The following is a 19,576-nucleotide window of genomic DNA, read 5'->3' on the forward strand; positions in this document are numbered from 1 at the left end:
ACACAAACCTTCCCCTCAGATTTCTGCTGTGCTTTAGTGCCTATCGATTACTGGGGCAAATGCATTATGTTAGCAAAAATAAGCTTTCCCTGATCAAACGTATGCTTTATCAGCCACATAAATGCCAGCATGACTCTCTCATTGCTACAACATATTAAACACCTTGGAAATGTTTCCTTAAACTCTAGGTCAGTCTTATGAAATCCGTCTACTTGAGAATAGGAAATTGGGAGAGTTTCAAGATTTAAACACAAAATATGTAAAGGTAAGGAGAAATATAGATTTCTTTTCTTCCTGCTACTACATACAGCCTTTAATGAAGGGCCTGACCTTGCTCCCACTGAGACAATGGAAAACACTTTGCCATTGTTTTTAATGGGAGCAGGGGTGATGGAGTTGTTGAGTTCTAGTTTCATGGGACTATGCAGCTTGGCTTTGCAGGGCTTCAGGGGAACCTTTATTCTGTTTATGATCATGACCCCAGAGTTTCACTATGAATATTGGGTTCAGGGGAATCCCAAAGTTCAGTGGTGAACATGGTCAAAGATGTGGAGAGGCAGACTTGTCTCCCTACTGAATTGCAGCAACATGCCTGGGTTGTTACGTGACAAATGGAGGGCCCAGGTGTTTACATAGTTCTGCCAGGCAGATTCTGTATAGCTCCAGTTTACTTTGGTAATGGGCATAAGGGTGAACATAAAGAACTTGATCCTTTGGTTTGGGGGACTATTTCCTGTTGTTTCCTCCACTGCCAAAATAGTTCAAATTCAAAAATGTTGGTCTGGACCCTGGTTCTGGATCTAACCTTCAATTCTTGGCTGTTCTGCCTCAGGACTTCCTTTGAGAAGTGGGAACTAGTTGCAAAATTTGCATTCCAATTTGGATTTCAAATGTTGTCCAAGTTTAGGCTGTTCCCTATTTGTCTTTTTGCCCATTTCAAGTAGTATGTGGATTGGGATTCCAATTTTGCAGGTGTTCCCACTGTGGCTGGTTTGCATTTTGAGGCTAGGGTTTGATTTGGACATTTCTCAGGTTCACTGGCAAAAATTGGTCACTCACTTGATACAGAAGTCCCCAGCAAGAGTGTGGGCTTGAGAAACTGGGATGTTAGGGCTCATAAACTCATGTAAAGTATAGCACTCTGAATATTCAAAAGAACACATTCGTTAGGAGTATTTAGGACTTGTCTGTCCTGGGGATTGCCTTTATTCCAGCCTTTTTTCTCCAGTTATTGGCATGGCTGCACCATTGCAGACTGGCCTGCTGTCAGGAGCTTTCCATCTCTACCTACCCTTGTTTAACTACTCTGGGGCACATCCAATGACTGGCTCTTAATGGCTGGAATTAGGTTTAATTCCCACTGACAAGGTGTTCTGGACATGTCGGCTCCATTGGTGCAGGGACAGGTGAGCTGGCTTCCACATTTGCACATCAGAATGGGATATACTGGGGTTGGGACATGGTATAGACACATTAACTATTACCCCCCATGAGCCTTTTGGGGTATTGAGGCAGTATAGTGATGTTCACATGCCATGACACCTAAGATTAGGTGGACATTGCTATAGTGCTTCCAGAGTGAATCCCAGAAAGCTGTACAGGGCTGTGTTACTCCTGTAAGATGTGCCCTGTGAAGGGGGAAGTGTGTTTCTCTCTCAGGGGTCCCTTAGGAATGTGATACACATGATGATGGGTCTCTTAGGTGGACCCTTCTACTCTCCTCATGAATTGGGTTGAGAAACATAACAGATCAGCTTTTGCTTCTACTCTGGAAAACCAAAGTCATCTTGAGAGAGGATTCTGGATCACATTGCTCATATTGCTATCTTTTTTTAACAGAGTATAATTCGTGTAGTTTTCCACGACCGCCGCCTGCAGTACACAGAGCATCAGCAGCTCGAGGGCTGGAGATGGAGTCGGCCTGGGGACCGCATCCTTGATATAGGTGAGACTATTTCCTTGTGGCACCTCTGCAGTGTTGGGGAGATGAGTGGTGTTTGCACCTAAACATGTGTGTTTAGGTTTTTTATGAGTCCTCTATGTCTTTGGGAGGGAAGGAGATCTAGCACTATAGGTCCCAAGTAGAGATGTCTTTGATGGCTTCGCTTTCACATGCATGTTCTGATGGTATGGAAATGCTTTCTCCTCTTCAATTTAATATTTTTAAAATTTTAGGGGTTTTCTTCTACAGATATCCCGCTGTCAGTTGGTATCTTGGATCCCAGGGCTAGTCCGACCCAGTTGAACACTGTTGAATTTCTCTGGGATCCGTCAAAGAGAGCTTCAGCGTTCATTCAGGTAAGAGATTAAGTCATATTTCTATAGTAAATACAGTGGTTAGATATCTTTTAAAGACCTGGGGAGATAAAATAGCCAGTACATGAACAGGAGGGAAGGATGTTAATGATAATTACTAACTCATGTGACAATCATGCGTAATTAATTTGTAGGATACTCACTAAATCAGTTTGCTGGCTACTTGTTAATGTTGGAGTACTACCTTCTGCTGCCAGGATTTTCTTTAAAAAAATACTCAGACGCTGGTGTTGCTTTCATGGATAGGTGTTGTCTTGAGGAAACGGTTCATAACCTGTTAGTTTTCCTTGCTTTCCTCTTTCATGCCTGTTTCTCATTCTGAGCATCAGCTATCTGTTTTTAATTTGAATGAGGGATTTACTTAAATCAAAGGATGCTTTTCCTGATGCCCTGTTTCTCTCTGAGCTGCTGGTTCTTCTGATTTTTGTCCAAAGGAACAGAAATGAAAACAAATGAACACACCCTTAGTTTTTTGTGAGGAGTCAAAACCTCATGTTCAGGCAGTATCTGAAATTCAGATGAGCACAGGTTCCAACTGTCTCCAGAGATGAGCACAGCTTCTGTTTTGCCAGGTACATTGCATCAGCACAGAATTCACTCCACGGAAGCATGGAGGAGAGAAAGGGGTGCCCTTCCGGGTGCAAATCGACACCTTTAAGCAAAATGAAAATGGTGAATACACAGAACACTTGCATTCTGCAAGCTGCCAGATCAAAGTGTTCAAGGTATGAGGTAGTTTTGGCTTTGTCATCAACTAGATTAAGGCACAGGAATGTGCAAAGATTTCAGATTGTGTAGGATCAATGCAAATATTGGAGTAAAAGAACAGACTTTTAACTGGGTATGCTTAAGGTCTTAAACAGGACTCCTGTGCACATGGTGGCATAAACACTGACCTGCACAGCAATTCTAGCTGAAGTGTTGTACCAGGACTTGTGCCAGTCCATTGTGCCTCAAACACTACAAAAATTCTGAAATATTTAGAGTATCCAATGTGTTTTGATGCTTCTAGGCAATCAAGACATAAGGGCATCTTCAGTTTCTTTGATTGAATCCTACACAAACAATAAAATGTTATTGTGGAGCTCTTAAATACCATTGTTGGAGCAGAGTTTGACTCTGTGATACCTAGAGGAGAAAAAGATTCAAAGAAAAAGCATCTTTGAAGCTCCTAATCCAGGCATGGCAGACCTATAGCTACTTAACAACAAACTCTCCATTGGCCTGTTTTCTCAAGGGATCTGCTGCTCCACTTTTGTTCCTGTGAGCAGTGTCTTTCCTCTTTCTGGAAAGATGGTACAAATGCCAGTTGAGGTGCATAACTTATGGACTGAAATAGTTGGAATCACATCTCATGACTGTGGTCAGCTTATTTTAGAATTGCAGTAGGCGTTAGTGGTGGATGTACAGGAACAGTAGGGATTTTTGATTAATTATTTTGTCTAGAAAATGCAGATCTGATCTCGTTTCATATGTAGAATTCCTATAAATCTTAAGGAGGCTTTGGGGAACAGATTAGATAAATCTGTTGGCCTCTATCTTCAAACTTGTAATACTTGGCATAAGGGAGAGCCTGTGCTTGTACTTATAGCCTAAAGGAGCAGACAGAAAACAGAAGACTGACAGGGAAAAAATGGAAAAGAAGACCATCCAAGAGAAGGAGAAGTATCAGCCTTCCTATGAGACAACTATTCTCACAGAGGTAAAGTGTTTTAGATACATCATACAACATCATGTTAGGAGATAAATGTAAAAGAAAACAGCATCTGAGCCCTGGAGATTGTCTTGTGGAGACACGTATGCTCAGATCTGAGTGAAACTGAGAGTGGAGCAAAATTATAAAATGACTCACTGCTGAAATTTATGAAAGATGCCAAAGTTTTTTATGTTTTGGGGTATAAACCAACCCTTAGCAGCCTGGCTTTAAAAAAAACCCAAACCAACTTTCTCAATTTCCACTGTGCCTCTGGGCACTTGTCATGGCCTCAGGTGCCAGTTGTATGAAAATACAATTGTCTGTATATTTTTTCAGAACTGCTTGGCAAAAGCTCCTGTTGGAGATGGGGCACTTGAACAGATGCTGATTAAATTATTAATTTGTTTTTCTGTGAATGTGCCTATGAAGCTGTTGTCACATGCAAAATCTGAGAAGATTCTAGGTTGTACTCTAGTAATATCTTGTGTCTTATATTCTGATACATCTGGTGTAGAGTTGTATGTGTTTCTGCCCCTCCCTGTCATTACTAAGATGTTTGTATAAACTTACCATAGGCTGCACAATTAGTCAGCAACAGGACACAAGAAAGGGATTTAAAATTGTTGTTCAGTCTCTCTATGGGAATGACTTGTTGCTTGATTTAGTTATTATTTTTTTTGGAGCAGCTTGCTGGACTTCAAAAAATGATGTTAATTATTCTTAATTTCTATCAACTTCCTGTTTGTGAGATCCAGTCTCTCCCACTCTATTTTCCTCACGTTGCCAGGAGCAACCAGTATGTTTTCTGATTGACAGACCTAATTCTACTGAGCTGGCAGATCCCAGACTCTCCCTATGAGCTTTGATGCACTTTGACATATTGTGTGGGGAAATGTGGGTTGCCAAAGAGTTAAATATTTGCCAGTACTTGTGGAGATGATAAAATATTTGCTAGTGTTTGTGGAGATAATAAAGCTCCAAAGCTACACTTGCTGTCTTTTTATCATTTCAAACAAGGCCACTACAGAGCATTTTCTTGAGCTCTTAGTGGTGGGGGGTTCAACAGGGCTAGATTTCTCCTGCTGATTACTGTGGCTTAAATTCAGAACAGAGTCACCAATTCTAGCTGTGTTACTCTGGTTTTACACTACTGTCATGGAATGTGGAGTCTGACCTATATTTGTGAAGGCTTTTAGTAGCTTTGTGTCTATCTTAAATTTTCCCCATCTAATATCCATTTATGACTGTGCTGTTCGACTAATGGCCAGAGGTTTCAGCAGGCTGGTTAAAATTCTGCTCTTTTGCTGGTATAAACCTGAAGCAATGCCACTGGAGCATTTTTGTCACTCTTGCCTGGATTTAATTAGGGGTTTATAATTGAGACCAGGGGTATTTCTGTATCATTGCTGCCTTCAGTCTGAGTTGACTTACTGGCATTGCTTTGACTTACAGCTGTGCACACTTTGGCCCAGTGTTATTTGGGGACAGGCTTTGTGAAATGGGAGAAATATGGAATGCACAACTGGAATCAATCTGGCCCCCTGACAGCCTGCTTGGAGAGCAGTGTAGAAAATCCATGGCCCATCTCCTCTTCCCAGCAGGAGTGATGAGCTGAAGTTAGTGGCGTGGCAACAGCATGAATGTGGTATTAGAGGAGAATCAAATCTTTTATTTCCATCCTTATGAAAGTTTCCCTGCTGCCTTTCTTCCAACAGTGCTCTCCCTGGCCAGATGTGCCTTATCAAATGAACAATGCTCCCTCTCCAAGCTACAACAGTTCTCCCAACAGCTTCAACCTCGGAGATGGGTATGTAACAAATACGTGCTTTATGTTTCCTGTTGATATGGTAGCCTTTGTGTATCCATGCATTTCATACCCTGGAAGATGATACTAAGGATCACCACCCTTTCTAGCGAGGAGGAAGTATTTTCCAAGAGTCTTTAAGACCTCCCATCCAGGAATTCCCTGCAATGTAGAGTGCTGTTTGTACGTGCACTGTTTGTGGTGGCTGGAAGGTGAACATCAGAGGGCCTCCAGGGCAGTTCCTGGTGAGAACTCACCATGCAATCCCCAGTATCTTCTCACAAGTGTGTTAGAGGCTTTCAGAACCTCTTCAGAGTTGGTATTTCTTCCGTACTTTGTCTTGTGATAGTTTGGGGTGCTGAATTCCAAGTGAATGACATGTAAAGAAATCCTGTTTGGGGCAAAACAGCCTGGGTTTTGAGATGCCATTTCAGAACAAAGGACTAATGAAGGCACGTTTAATTCGTAAAATAGCCATCATAATGAGACAGCTCCAGTGCTTCTGAAATGCTGAAGATGATAACTGGTGTCAGAAAGGTACAGCAGTGTCCCTCGGTACTTAGGAGTCCTCCCTGCTACATACTTCCCCTTAGGAATTTGGCATAGGCCTTTCTCTTTTGGTAGGACTCTGCTGTCTTACTGCCTTCCCACACAACTTAATTACCAGGTTGTATTAATCCATGTTGTATCACTAATTTGCAATGAATCCCCTCAACCTATGAGAAAGAACCAACACTGAAATGACAAATTTTTGTGTTAGTAGAGAGATCTGAGTACTTTTTTTTCCTTTGGTAAAATCCCTGATATGTTTAGGAGTCCTGTCTGTGTTTAGGAGAATTTAGTAGAAATGTGGTTTGTGCATGATTTATTGCATTTGGTTATGTTTAAGATAACACCAGGGTTGAATTATAAAGTCCTTGATTCAATTTTTGCAAAGAATTATTATTAGACAGTGGATTTAGCTAGGATATTTCTGACTTACAGAAATTTCAAGTTCAGTCACCCTGTAGGTTACAATTTTCTTGCTTAGATGATGTCATATTTGTGAGTCAACCATATCCATAAGCTTGATTGAGGTCAGTAAGCCTGAGTTTTTCTCTCAGTCTTGAGGAGGACCTCAACTGACCAACAAAAGACTCAGGTAGAGAGGGTTTTTTTTATTCTTGTTCCAAATTTTGAACACCTTTTTAAAAATCTGATAGAGAAAAAAAGCCAAGTTGGATGTAACTTCTGAAAGTTGAGTCAAATAGAGGAGGGGAAAGAAGATGGACACTGCAATGTAAAATTTAAAATAATGTTTTTTTTTCTCTTCCAATTTTATATAATTTCTTTTAGCAACAGTTCTCCAACCCACCAAATGGAGCTCCTGCCTCCCAGCAATGATGTAAGTATTTGAGATCATGTTAATGTGGTGCTTTTCTCTTTTAGGACACTGGTGAACAGTTCATTTCAAGACCTTCTTATTCTTTTTGCAATGTAGCATCTCCTTCCTTCTGCTTCTATTCAAGATGCCCAGCAGTGGCTTCATCGTAATAGGTTCTCTCCATTCTGTAGACTCTTCTCAAGTTTTTCGGGTGAGTTTAAACAGTCCAACTGTTTTTTTTTTCTCTTCTGTAAGTGAATCTCATGTAGCATCTGCTGCTGGCCACTTTTGATGGGATTCTTGGTCTGATCCAGTGTGGTTGTTCTTTCCTTCTTAGATTAGTTACCACTTGTCAAAACAGTTTTTAGACCTCTAGAGTAAGTAAAAATGGAAGAAAATAAATTAAGATGGAAGGGATTTCCTAATTTCATTAAGTGCAACTTCGAAGCAAGTCCAGGGCCTTGTGCAGTTGCCTTTGAATATCACCAAGGTTGGAATTCCACAGTCTCTCTAAACAACCTCTTCAAATACTTAACTATTCTGACAGTGAAAATGTTTTTTCTTCTATCTAATCAGCTTTTCATCTTCTGTCTGCTGCCTCTCATCCTGTCCCTGTGTACGTTTAAGAAGCATCTGGCACCTTCACGGTACCCTCCCATTAAATAGTTGTACACACCAGTAAGATGTGGAAGGGGCAGTGGTTGGATATGTTGAAAACACGAGGAGACTCTCTCTGACTTGCAGCATGATGAAATAACTCAGTGAACAGAGGACTGGGTCATTTAATGGCCAGTGTGAAATATCTAACTTGTTTATGAGTTGGCTGGAGTATTTTCCAGTGCAGCACTGTTCCTTTGGCAGCTTCCAGCTTTCTGTTTCACAATGATTTATTTGAAGTGCACACCTCTCTGAATTTGCAACTTCTATGTGTAAATCTATCTGGTTTAGCGTTGTGGATTCTCTACTCCCTCTACCCCTGCCCTTTTCTGCTGCCCATACATACTATTTGGAACCTAAGATTTGCTTAACTTCTGAAGAAAACTCAATTTGAAATATGTAGGTGCCGACTTACTGAAGATGTCCAAAGAAGATCTTGTTCAAATCTGTGGGCCTGCTGATGGAATTCGGCTCTTTAATGCAATTAAAGGAAGGTTTGTACTATTTCCTTCCTATTTTTTTTTTTTTAGGATCCCTTGATAATTTCAGTTTTAACCAGAAGTTAATCCTGGAGCTGTAATATTTAGATTTCCTTTTCATACTTCTCTCATGCTCTGGAGATCACAATGATACTCAAATCCAGGCACATGTCAGAAATGTTGCCAAAACGAAACAGCATAATGTGGATCTCTAGTGGTTTATTTGCTACCAGCTGATAGCTTGCATGCATTTCATGGGATACACAGCCTACAATACCCTATGCTGCATCTCCATCAGAGGTAACAAACAATAAAAAAACAAAGCCCTGGAGCCTCAAATGACTCTTCAACTTAGTTTCATTGCAATAACCTCATAAATTCTACAGCTGAGCAGGATTTAAATCAGTAGAGGCAGGTATGATGAACTGTTTAACAAGTGCTATAAACTCTTTATTCTTATCTGATCTTGAAAAGATTAAGGTGCTCTGCATCACCTCCCAAAGGTCTCTTGCTAGACATCCTAAACCATCTAGTCACCAGCATCAAAACTGTCCCTTAGTTTGTTATTTATGCACGGCCTGAATGAGTCCATCTCTTGCAGTTTGATAGCTGTCCTGGAACTATTTCAGATCTACTAAATAACTTACTACTCTTTTTAATTAATCCATAGAAATGTAAGGCCCAAGATGACAATTTATGTCTGTCAAGAACCAGAGCAAAACAGGTCCCACCTCCACCAAAAACAAGAAAACGGAGATGGCAGCCTTTGTGGTAAGTTCTTATGTATGGATTTTTGTTAAACACTTACCTGGTGAGAGTGCTGCTTTCTGCCTGAGCTCCTATGAGGGACAGCTGCATGTCCTTAGTGTTTGAAGGGATTCTGTTTATCCCAGTTTTGCCACTTTGGTTATAGTTTCACGGCTACAGATTCCAAAGGGTGCTGTCTGCCTGGGGGACAGACCCAGCTTACAAATTATCTGCAGAATACCACAGCAAAATCTCTATTCTGTTTTTAATAGGGGAAATAGCATTAAAAACCACCCTTCTATCCACAGTTTTCTTTAGATCATGTCTTGTTTGAAAAAATTCAGGGAAATGGAAGGTTGGTAGGTCTTAAAGTGAGGTTATAATTCTTGAAAGTTCAAAGCTTTTGGAAATTTGTCATCCTTCATGACACAATGTACAATCAAATGAGAACAAACATTACCCTTAAATCTTGCATTTAGTAATAAACAGGCACAGCTTTCCTACCTGGTAGCTATAATTTGGATTAGATTTCTAAAACAATACTGTCATCCATGTTGTTACCTTATACATAGTATGTTTTAGTTTGTGCCCATGGGATCAGTGGATGGTATCTAATAAAATACTGCTTTTGTGTGACATAGCATGTGTTTTACTCTTTGATTGAATTATTTTTTTTAACTTCAAAATCAATAAAAGGAGATTATCCGAAAATATAAGCTGCTTTACGAGAAGGCTGTTTTAGCGCCCCGTGATGCAAGTCGTAATTAGTCCCCGTGTTTTCCTCTGGGTAAAAGTTGTGTGTGCTTTAATTGCCTGCTGCATACAAATAGTGGGTATTTTTCTGCAAATCATCAAGCCAGATATTTGGGGGATGCTTTAAAATACTAAGCTTGTTTATTCCATTTGATCCTTCATCTTAAACCCAAACCCGTTTGGTTGTTGATGCTGAGTGACTTGGTGCCATCTGTATTTGTTGTTCTGTAACTGCTTTCCACTTGTTGCAGTGTATCATGCAATCTTCTTAGAAGAATTGACCATTCTGGAATTAATGGAGAAGATTGCAAACTTGTACAGCATTTCTCCACAGCAGATAAATCGGATCTACCGGCAGGGACCCACAGGGATCCATGTATTAGTGAGCAATGAGGTAAGGGGGCTAAAGGGGGTTACATCTTTGTCAGAGATGTAACAGTTGTCCAACTTCTTGAAGTTAGAATGAACTCTCAAATTATGGCATTTCAAGAGAGAATTATAAAGCCATCAATCCCAACAAGTTCGAGTAAATACCGGGAGCAAATCGGCCATGGACAGCACTGACTTCAGTGTGGTTTCAAGACCATTGTTTTTTAAAACATGTTTGGGTTCTTGTTTGGTTTTTTTAAGCCAAAGAAGACAAAATTGTTAATTTATTGCTCTCTACAACTACCTGAAAAGAGGTTGTAGCAATGTGGGGGTCTGCCTCTTCTCCCAAGAAACAAATGTCAGAATGAGAGGAAATGGCTCAAGCTGTACCAGGGAAAGTTTAGATTGGGTATTGGGAAAAAATTGTTTATTGAAAGGGTTATCAAGGATTGGAACAGGCTGCTCAGGGAAGTGGTTGAGTCACCATCCCTGAGGGTGTTTAAGTCATGTAGCTGTGGCACTTGGGGACATGGTTTAGTGTTGAGCTTGCTGGTGCCAGGTGAATGTTTGTGCATGATGATCTTAGGGGTTTTCTCCCACCTAAATGATTCTATTAATTCCTTTTAATTTTGGCTACTTACACACATTTTGAAATGAGGATCTAAATTTATTTTAAATTAAATAGCTATGTTGCCCAAAGAAGGTAAGTTTTAAAATTCCTAGGGCAGTTAGTTTTACATCTTGGCCCATGACTCCAGGCACTGAGTCTGTCACTGTATTCACACACTGTAATTTATGGACCTCTGCCACTGTTTCCTATTATATGATGCCTTAATTTAGTCCATTCCATTAACTTACAGGTTAATAGTGAGTTGCCCTCCATCCTCTTTTCCTCCTACTAAACTACTTACTCATTCATGCACCAGAATCACTTAAGGAGCTTCATTTATAAGAAGCATTTTTAAAACAAATGAAGCAGAGCGTAAGTCTCAACTGGAGCCTAAATTGAAGGCTGTAATGCTTATTCCTGAAGTCTCCTTGCTATTCCAGCCTGATTAAATCTGAAACTTTGGTGCTTTATGGATGCAAAGTGCTTGGAGGCAGCTCTTGGTAGGGGAATTGCATGAACCAGCCGGGGTAGAAAGCTTTAAGTATTTGTTTAAGTTATTTATTTACAAGGTCTATTGCTTTTCTAATATTCTTTTCTTGTTCTAGTACTATAGTGGCAAGAGTATGGTACTCTGTGAATGTACTTCATGCATCATTAGGCAAAGACACACAAACTGGCCAGAGAAGTTTGATTTGAAGGAGTAGAGACTGGATGTTAAATCCAAAAGAGTATAGGGAGATCAGTCTAAATTGAAAAGGGTATTTTGATGTGAGAACTTGTAGCTGAAAAATGTACTTCTTGAATGATACCCAGTAGCCAGGAAAAGGCTTTTTCACAAAGTTGGATTTCATTAACTGATTGGAGAGGTTCTGATCATACCTCTCTCCTCTGAAGTTGTGTCCAGCATTTGCTTCAACTTTGAGATACCTCCTGAAGGTAATTCAGCTCTTTAATCCCACATAGCTACTCTAAGATGGGAGGAAGCATTGGCTAAGGATGAATCTTAAATGGGCTTTTCATATTAGATCTGAAATAATCTCTTCGTTTAAAGGTGCCACTAGAATCTGCACCTTTTCTGAAAATCTAGTTGCCACTTATGAGTAACTCAAATAGCTTTAGGTTCTAGTCTTTCATCCCATGATTTGCCTCTCACAAAGGTTTCACTACAATTCCTGTTCCTTGACAAAATGCAAACAGGTAAATGATTCCTGCAAGCACAGCATCTGTACTAATGTCTGATCAAAACAGCCAGATGGATGCTGCTGGGGTGGCTTTTCAGTAGCATTTTCTTTATTCAGCAGGGAGTCCATTTCTTGGGGTTTACCATTTCTAGGTATTCTTTAAATGCTAATGTAAGTTCAGCTGAGCTCCATTGTTTAGCTGAATATGTAATTACCACTGTTGGATTTTTAGGAAAGGGACTACCTTAATCCTGTCTAAACTAGTACAGCTTCACTGAAAGCAGCAAAGAACATGATCTTTAATAGAATAATTGGAGTGGTGTAAGAACCTTCGGGATCAAGAGCTGCAAAGAGGCTGGTAAAATGCTGAATAAGCTAGATCAGTTTCAGGCAAGCACATTTAGTGTGAACTTCCCTTAAACACACTAGCAACTGCACGGACCTTAATTATCAGTCGTGTATGTTAATAATCTCATGGGCAGGGTTACTCAGGACTGTGCAGGACTAGACACCAAATGCTGTTTGATACCTCTCCTCTAAGTCTGTACTGGCCCTGAAAGAAATGTGAATTTAATTGCTAAAAATGTGTTGTGTTGGCTTTTTTCCTTCTGCCCTTCAGATGGTGCAAAACTTCCAAGACGAATCTTGTTTTGTTATCAGCACATTAAAAGGTGTGTATTGCTGCTGCTGTTACCTGTTGCTCTAAAGATAATTCTTCCTTTCAATTGCACTAAATGTTATCACAAACTCAATGCTGTTATCCTGAAAAGATAAGTAATCTAATCCAGTGCAAGTCAAGGTGTTGACTACACTATGATAGACTGATTGATCAGTGCTTTACTCTCAGTTACACTGTTACAAAAATTTCATAAATCCATTGACACCACTGACATAAATGAGCAGGAAATCTTTGAGTAAAATTATACAATATGGCAATATGTAAGTTTTTTTTATGTGAATTATTTGATTTAAATGTTCAACATTGTTTTTTATGAGTGGGTTGTGAAACAAATGTACAAACCATTGCAAACTACCTAAAAAAAATAATTTGAAGTTATGTATCTCTGGTGTTTCCTAAAAGCAATGAAAATATTCTTTGCATTTCTTTATTACAGCTGAAAGCAATGATGGCTACCACATCATTTTAAAATGACCGTGCTGCACAGAGACTTTAATGGCCTAAAATTTAGTGCCTCACTGAGATTGCTAACAACCTAGACTGGAAACATGAAGAACCTTCTGGATAAATGCTCCTGTGAACTAAGAATTACCAAACAGCTTAAGAAAAAACTTGCTTTTACAGATAGAAATTTTTGGTGGTGTGTGATTTTGGTGGGTTTGGTGTTTTTTGGTTTTTTTGTTTTTGTTTTATTTTTTTGTTTGGTTTGTTTTTTGTTTTGGTTCTTTTGGTTTTTTAAGCTGGAGCTGAGAACATCCTCAAAGCTTGTACATGTTTTTTCCTTCCTCCCCTCCTCTTCAGTCTTAAAAATTGTAGAGGTTTCTGCTTTTTACTTAGAAACATCTGCCTTGTACTAAAAGGAAATGGAAGATAAACAAATCCCAATTCTCTTGACCCCTCATATTCAGGTGAATTGATTTACTTATGGTTCTGAGTGCTCTCCTGCTTTCAACACACACCCTGATGCTGATGGATGTAGACTCCCCAGGGCTCCTCTTGTACTCTTTGAGGTGGAAGGCTTGAGGCTACCTCCCAAAACAGACTGGGCAGTGCAGAGGATGGGTTTGGTGCCCAGCCTTCACCCAAAGTGTCGACTCTGGAAGCCCACACTTAGCTGTTCTCCACCTACAGATGTGCTCAAAGTCCAGAGACCTTGGTCTCTCCTGACAGACCTTCTGTAGGACCAATCCAGCAGCACAGTTCTGGGGGGGTTCAAGGAAGGACAGACAACTTGAGGCGAGCAGTTCAGTACCATGTTGTTATCTTTAGCTTTAGAGTAGCCTCCTTGAACGGAGCATATGGAGGTTTACTGAGGAACTGTTTTGAACACTGAAAGCTATAGTGCTCATGATAAATTCATACCATGGATTTATTCTACTCTACAAATTAGTGATTAACTGCTATCTTTACTGTAACTGGGAATTGATGTTATAATCTTAATGGATTTTCATCCTGTTACTGAAGTAAAACTGTTTTGATAAAGACCAGGTAACAGATCATCTTAGTTGCTGCTTCTTACATTCTTGCTCTTTCACTTTTCACTCCTGTTTCCCATATCTGTAACTATGATCAGCTCCACCCTGCCTTGGTCTTTTGGGACTCCGTCCAGGCTCCATTAATCTAAAAAAGTGGCTTCCACTGAAGTCAAAGGCAAACTGGATCACACCTTTCTTGCATGGATGAAACCATTTCACTTTTTACAGCTCAATAATATGGCTTTTTTCCCAAACTGGGTGTCTGTATTCCATCAAAAATTGATTTTTGAACATTTAATTTCATCCTGAACTTACATGGAAAGCTGAAATACCAAACATTTTCCTGGAATGGAAATTTTTTTAAAAAATGAGAAATTGTCAACTGGAAAACACTGAATAAAATGTTCCAGCCTTTTGAAATGGAAACATTTAATTAAATCCATTTGGCCCTTAAAGCAGCATCAGTTTGAGCTACCGTTGCAGCCCTCAGAAATTGTCATTCAAGTGCCTTGCGCGCTGTGTCTCCCTCAGGGCTGAGCTCTTTGGCTGAATTACAGATCCCATGATGCTCCTACCCTGGGTTAGTCAAACAGGGAATGCGTCATGAGGGCTGGAGAGGTGCCCAGGGAAAGAGGGGGCCATGGAGCCCTTGAATTACAGCTCCCAGCTGACACTAGAGGAATTCGGACAGGCACGGACTGATATTTCTCTGACAAAAGTTATGTGTTTCAAGTTTTCCCAACAGAAATAAACAGCAAAATATTGAGAAAAGCATCCTTTTTTTGATTAAAGCATCAAGTTTTGCGCAAAAAACCCCACCCATCCCCACTGATTTTTTTTTTTTAAGACCAAAAATAATACTAGAATAGAAAACTTGTGTTACAATGGGAAAACCTTCAGCCAATTCAGTTAATTGAGCAGCAATGCCTACTTAGGCACGATCTTGCTCAACTGACTGTCCTGGATGCTCCACAAGTTGTAGGCATGCAAAAAGGATGCCTAAGCTTTGGGACATGGTGGACATTCCCCCTTCTGAAATGAAGGAATTGAGGTTTCTTGGTTGAGAACCAAAGTGTGTAGGTAAGGAGGAGCTCCTGGCCATGGAATCCAGGCTGTGGCCACACATATCTGCCTTCCAAAACAGTGAATTAATTCCAGATGCCTTTGTGAGCAGGTGGGATCAGTGTGCCCCTGTGTACCAGGAGCTGTTTGATTTATTTTCTAGAGGGTGCTTTGGAAGGTGGATGTTGGCTGTGGTTTTTCATCCTGCTCTGTAATACTGGCCCAGTGCATGGTATGGCTGTCACTGGTGCGCAGCTCAGATGAATCTGACCTTGTGGGAAGGGTTCTAAATAGATCTTGAAGTTTTCCATGTCATATCCACTTAGATGTGATAGCCCTGTAACTGGGGGGACACAACAATTCTGATACACAGTAGTGAAGAAGGGATAGAGGTGGCTTTGCTGCCTGAGTTAGGGAATGAGAACTGTTTGCTTGTTTTAAAAAGGCTAATTTCTTGATTCTTTAAAAAACAGCTCTTGCCCATAATGAATGAATATAATTAATTATATACCAAAGTCCTCCCAGTGTTTCAATAGCACTTGCTTGATTAATTTTGGACAAAAAGGAGTCTGTTAGGGCTTTGCTGTATTTAGATTTTTTAAAATAAAATAATTACATACTCATCTGAGGATGAATATGACAATGTATCTTGTTTTTATGCTCTAAAAAGGTACCAAAGTAAACAATCCCATAGACTATAAATATTTTTCTATGGGTTGGCTCAGTGTGAGCCTGTTGTAAAGCTGCACAGCTTGGGGGTGTGTGTGTAATACCTACCCTTATTTGACAGAGTAGTTCCAGTCCTTGTTGAACCTCTGTAGCCCCAGTAGGAAGTTGGAGGTTTGTGGCTGAGTAAAATACACATCCATGAAGACACAGCATGGCTGGTTTTTTGAGTTACTTCAGCTTAGAATCATAGACCGATTTGAGTTGAAAGGGGCCCTTAAGGGTCACAGATTCCAATGCCTTGGTCCTTACAAGAGTACCTAAAACTGATCCCTGTGGCTATAAGTGTCATCCAGAGCAGCCCAGATGCTCCTTGAGCTCTGGCAGGCTTGGTGCCATGACCAGAGGCAAGGAAAGTCCCTGGGGAGCCTGTCCCAGTGATCAACCACTCTCCCAGTGAAGAACCTTTTTCCAGTGTCCAATCTGAACTTGCCCTGATTTAGCTTCATTCCATTCCCTTGCTTCCTGCTGCTGGTCACCAGCAAGAGGAGATCAGCACCTCCCCTCCACTGCTGCCCTTGAGGAAGGTGCAGAGAGAGAAAGAAAGACTTGTCTCACCTGTGTGTCAGGTAATCCTTGACTCCCCTTGGATCTCCCATCCCTGGAGGGACTTGTTTGACCTGTTTGTGGGAGTGACAGCACCTAGAAGGAAGTTTTTGTTTCCTCCACCAAAGGAAGCACAAATGTTTAGTCTGGGATAGATATCTAAATTCTAGATAGACTAAAGGCAAGGGAGGTGAGTAGCTCTCACTCATCTGTTGACCTGAGAATTAAACCTTATGATCTTGTTTTCATAGTTTCTAGCCACTTTCCCAGGAAAGTAACTATAAACATAGATGTTTATACATGCCATTAAAGAAATGTCTTTTGATGGACGTTTCTCACGACCAGTGTGATTGGGAAGGTGGTAACCTAACTATCCAATCCCTGGTCATTGTTGAGAATCTATAAATATTGCAATAAATCACTCTCTTTTCCCTATCATACATTGAGCTGTGTCCGTGCAAATCATTTCGTGTCCTACAGCTACACTCACTCATCTAAATAGCATTTACTTTTTCCTTAAGTGCCTATTACACTTATTTTTACTTTTTTTTATTGTTGTTGCTCCTATTCCTTTCTTAAAAAGTAAGAAAACCTACTCAAAGTGATTTAACTGGAACTTTTTCCAGCTATATGTGAAATTTGTGCAGCAGAACTTTATAAGGACTGGGGCTTAGGATAACAGTGAGTAACATGGTTTCCCAAGCTGTCCAGTTCTTCAGTTGTATGTATGATGACAGCCACTATGAGTAAAAGTGGGCTTGCTGGGGATGAAAAGGCAGAATCATTATGTGATTAATACCAATATGACTCCAGTGAGTACTGCGAAGTATAAACTTGCATTCTTGTTGGATCTGTACTGTCTATTTGAAATTTCATAAATTGTAGCATTTTATCTATCAACAGAATCAATAGGAGATCAATTAATATGACTCTGGTGATGTCCTGAAAACTCACAGTAATGCCCATGATACACAACCACAGGGCAGGAAGAGGGGAAGCGATCTGGTGATAAAAATTTGGCCACCTGATTGAGGTGGCAGGATTGGTGCTCTTAAAATTAAAGCTCCTGTTCTTTCAGCTGGCTAAATTAATGGTTAATTGGCTAAAATAGAAATAATCATTCAATATGGAAAATACTGGAGTTCTCATTGTCTTAGTGTGAAATTTAATGGGCTGAAGTTTCAAGACTGGGAGGTGGTAAAAGGATTCTTGCATTTGAGAAGCCCTGAATGGCACTCTCCTTATAATGTAACATATACATATATATGCATATATATATACATATATATCCACATACATACTGTACTGTATCAACACATATTTGTGCTGAGTACATGTGTTCTTTGGCTTTAACTGGTACTCTGCTTTGTTTAGTTGCAGTTCAATGTAAAAGACTCTGGTTGATCAAGCTTCAAAACCCTGCCATTCCTTGGGTAGAAATGTAAAAGTCCATAGTAGCAACTAGGTGATTTGGACTCAGTACACTTGGAGTGATGTAAGTTCGATGAATTTCTGCAATATAAATCCCAGGCCTTGGTGAAGATGAGCATATTCTTTCACTAACACTGCAGTTCTACATTGCAGCTTCTGAAAATTAGTTAGAGAAACAGAGAAATAGATTGCCCAATGCTTTGTGAACTAAGGCTACTCCATAAGCAGAACAACCATACGATGACTTTTCCTAGCTCAGTGTTGTATTGCTTAAGCATTGGCTGTAATTCTAACAATCATCTGGTGGATGACTGAAACAGGTTTTTTTTGTCTGTATCTGTTGGGATTTTTTTGACTTCTCAAAGAAATGCTTATATTCAGACTGTAGCTTCTCTTCCTCCTCCAGTTATGAAACGGTTAACTTTATGCTAGTAATAGAAATATTTTCATAAGATTATAATCTGTTTGACAGCACAGGGTACTCAGAGTGGGGAGTGTTTGGCTTTGATCATCACTACTGTGGGTGAATATGAGAAGGCAGACTGGAGGTGTATCTAACATGCTTGGCTCTCTCTAACAAGTGGGTTAAGCTAGTGCCTAACTTTTTGTGCATTTTTGATTTGTACCTTTTTTTTGCCATTCCCTCAAAATTCTGCTCCCTGGTGGGGGATGCATTGGTGACCAGACAGTATGCCCAACTTTTTAAAGTAGCCTGCTGTTGTTCTGGTTTGCTTGGGGTGAGCGTTTATCTTTCAAAGAGGAGTTCCCTCTCTTCATTGACAATGCAGTTGTTACAAGCAGGCAGTGCTGGCCACAAAATTGGCATGATAGGCAAGGGCAAGTGGAGGTGGGTCGATGGGAGGCTGAGGTGTACCAGTTGTGAGTAAATACTGCCACACTCTTCATCTTTTCGTGTGTTGGTTTTTGGGGTTTTTTTTTGTACGTGAATAAATAATAATAATAAAAAAGCATATTTTGCACTGGCTCTTGTACTGTTGTGCAGAAGAAATCTGTATCTAGAATCTGTGCTCCAGTCAAAATGCAAATAAATCTGTTTGTAAGAAGCATGGGTTTGGTCTCTGGTTTGTTTGGTGCGGTTGTGGACAGGAGAGCCTTGGCATCGGCTGCTGCTCAGCCTGCAGCTGTGAGGGGCTGGGCACCCTCTCAGGGTGAGGGGGACCAGAGTTTGCAAAGTGCTGGCCAGAGAACATCAGCTGCAGCCAAATGTCCTGCAGCGTTTTCTTTGAGTTGGGACTGACTTCATTTCCCCACAGCACAAGGCAGTGACCAGTTTGTGTTTACTCTGGGTCAAGGCACGAGGAGCAGTGCCTCGTTCCTGCAGAAGCAGTGACAATGGCCATATGCTTTACTGAAGGCACCAGCTGTGTCAGATGCCAGCTGGCTTTGGTCTTGCAGTGCTCAGAAGGCACAGCCATTTCAGAGCCTAGTCCTCGCTGACATCAGAGATGAGCAGAGTCCCTCCTCACAGCAATGCTCTGTCCCATTGAGCAGCTGTGAGACACATGCTGGCAGTGAGGTTTGGATTGTGAAGCATTCACAGTGGTTTGGCTGGAAGAATTCCAGTATCCTCTAAAGTTTAAACCATAGATCTAGTAACTTACATAGCCAGGAAATTAGCAGATGGTCAGTCATTTTCCAGTTGGAGAAGATGGACCCAGTGT

At 40.5% G+C, this 19,576-nt stretch overlaps 1 protein-coding gene across 1 annotated transcript in view; it reads left to right on the forward strand.

Moving 5' to 3' along the window:
* TFCP2L1 (transcription factor CP2 like 1) overlaps positions 1 to 18,958 on the forward strand; it is a 35,994-nt gene extending 17,036 nt beyond the window's left edge. Inside the window, exons 3-15 of the mRNA XM_005519662.3 lie at positions 189 to 265; positions 1,840 to 1,945; positions 2,192 to 2,298; positions 2,889 to 3,041; positions 3,908 to 4,018; positions 5,728 to 5,819; positions 7,152 to 7,200; positions 7,297 to 7,390; positions 8,240 to 8,330; positions 8,986 to 9,086; positions 10,067 to 10,209; positions 12,595 to 12,646; positions 13,091 to 18,958. Of these exons, the coding sequence (XP_005519719.1) occupies positions 189 to 265; positions 1,840 to 1,945; positions 2,192 to 2,298; positions 2,889 to 3,041; positions 3,908 to 4,018; positions 5,728 to 5,819; positions 7,152 to 7,200; positions 7,297 to 7,390; positions 8,240 to 8,330; positions 8,986 to 9,086; positions 10,067 to 10,209; positions 12,595 to 12,646; positions 13,091 to 13,128 (1,214 nt within the window). The 3' untranslated portion in view covers positions 13,129 to 18,958. The remainder of the gene's footprint in view (positions 1 to 188; positions 266 to 1,839; positions 1,946 to 2,191; positions 2,299 to 2,888; positions 3,042 to 3,907; positions 4,019 to 5,727; positions 5,820 to 7,151; positions 7,201 to 7,296; positions 7,391 to 8,239; positions 8,331 to 8,985; positions 9,087 to 10,066; positions 10,210 to 12,594; positions 12,647 to 13,090) is intronic.
* Positions 18,959 to 19,576: the final 618 nt, after the last annotated feature.

This window comes from Pseudopodoces humilis, chromosome 8, assembly GCF_049639895.1.
Source record: "Pseudopodoces humilis isolate 2021_Gansu_Grassland_sample_001 chromosome 8, ASM4963989v1, whole genome shotgun sequence".
NCBI lineage: Eukaryota > Metazoa > Chordata > Aves > Passeriformes > Paridae > Pseudopodoces > Pseudopodoces humilis.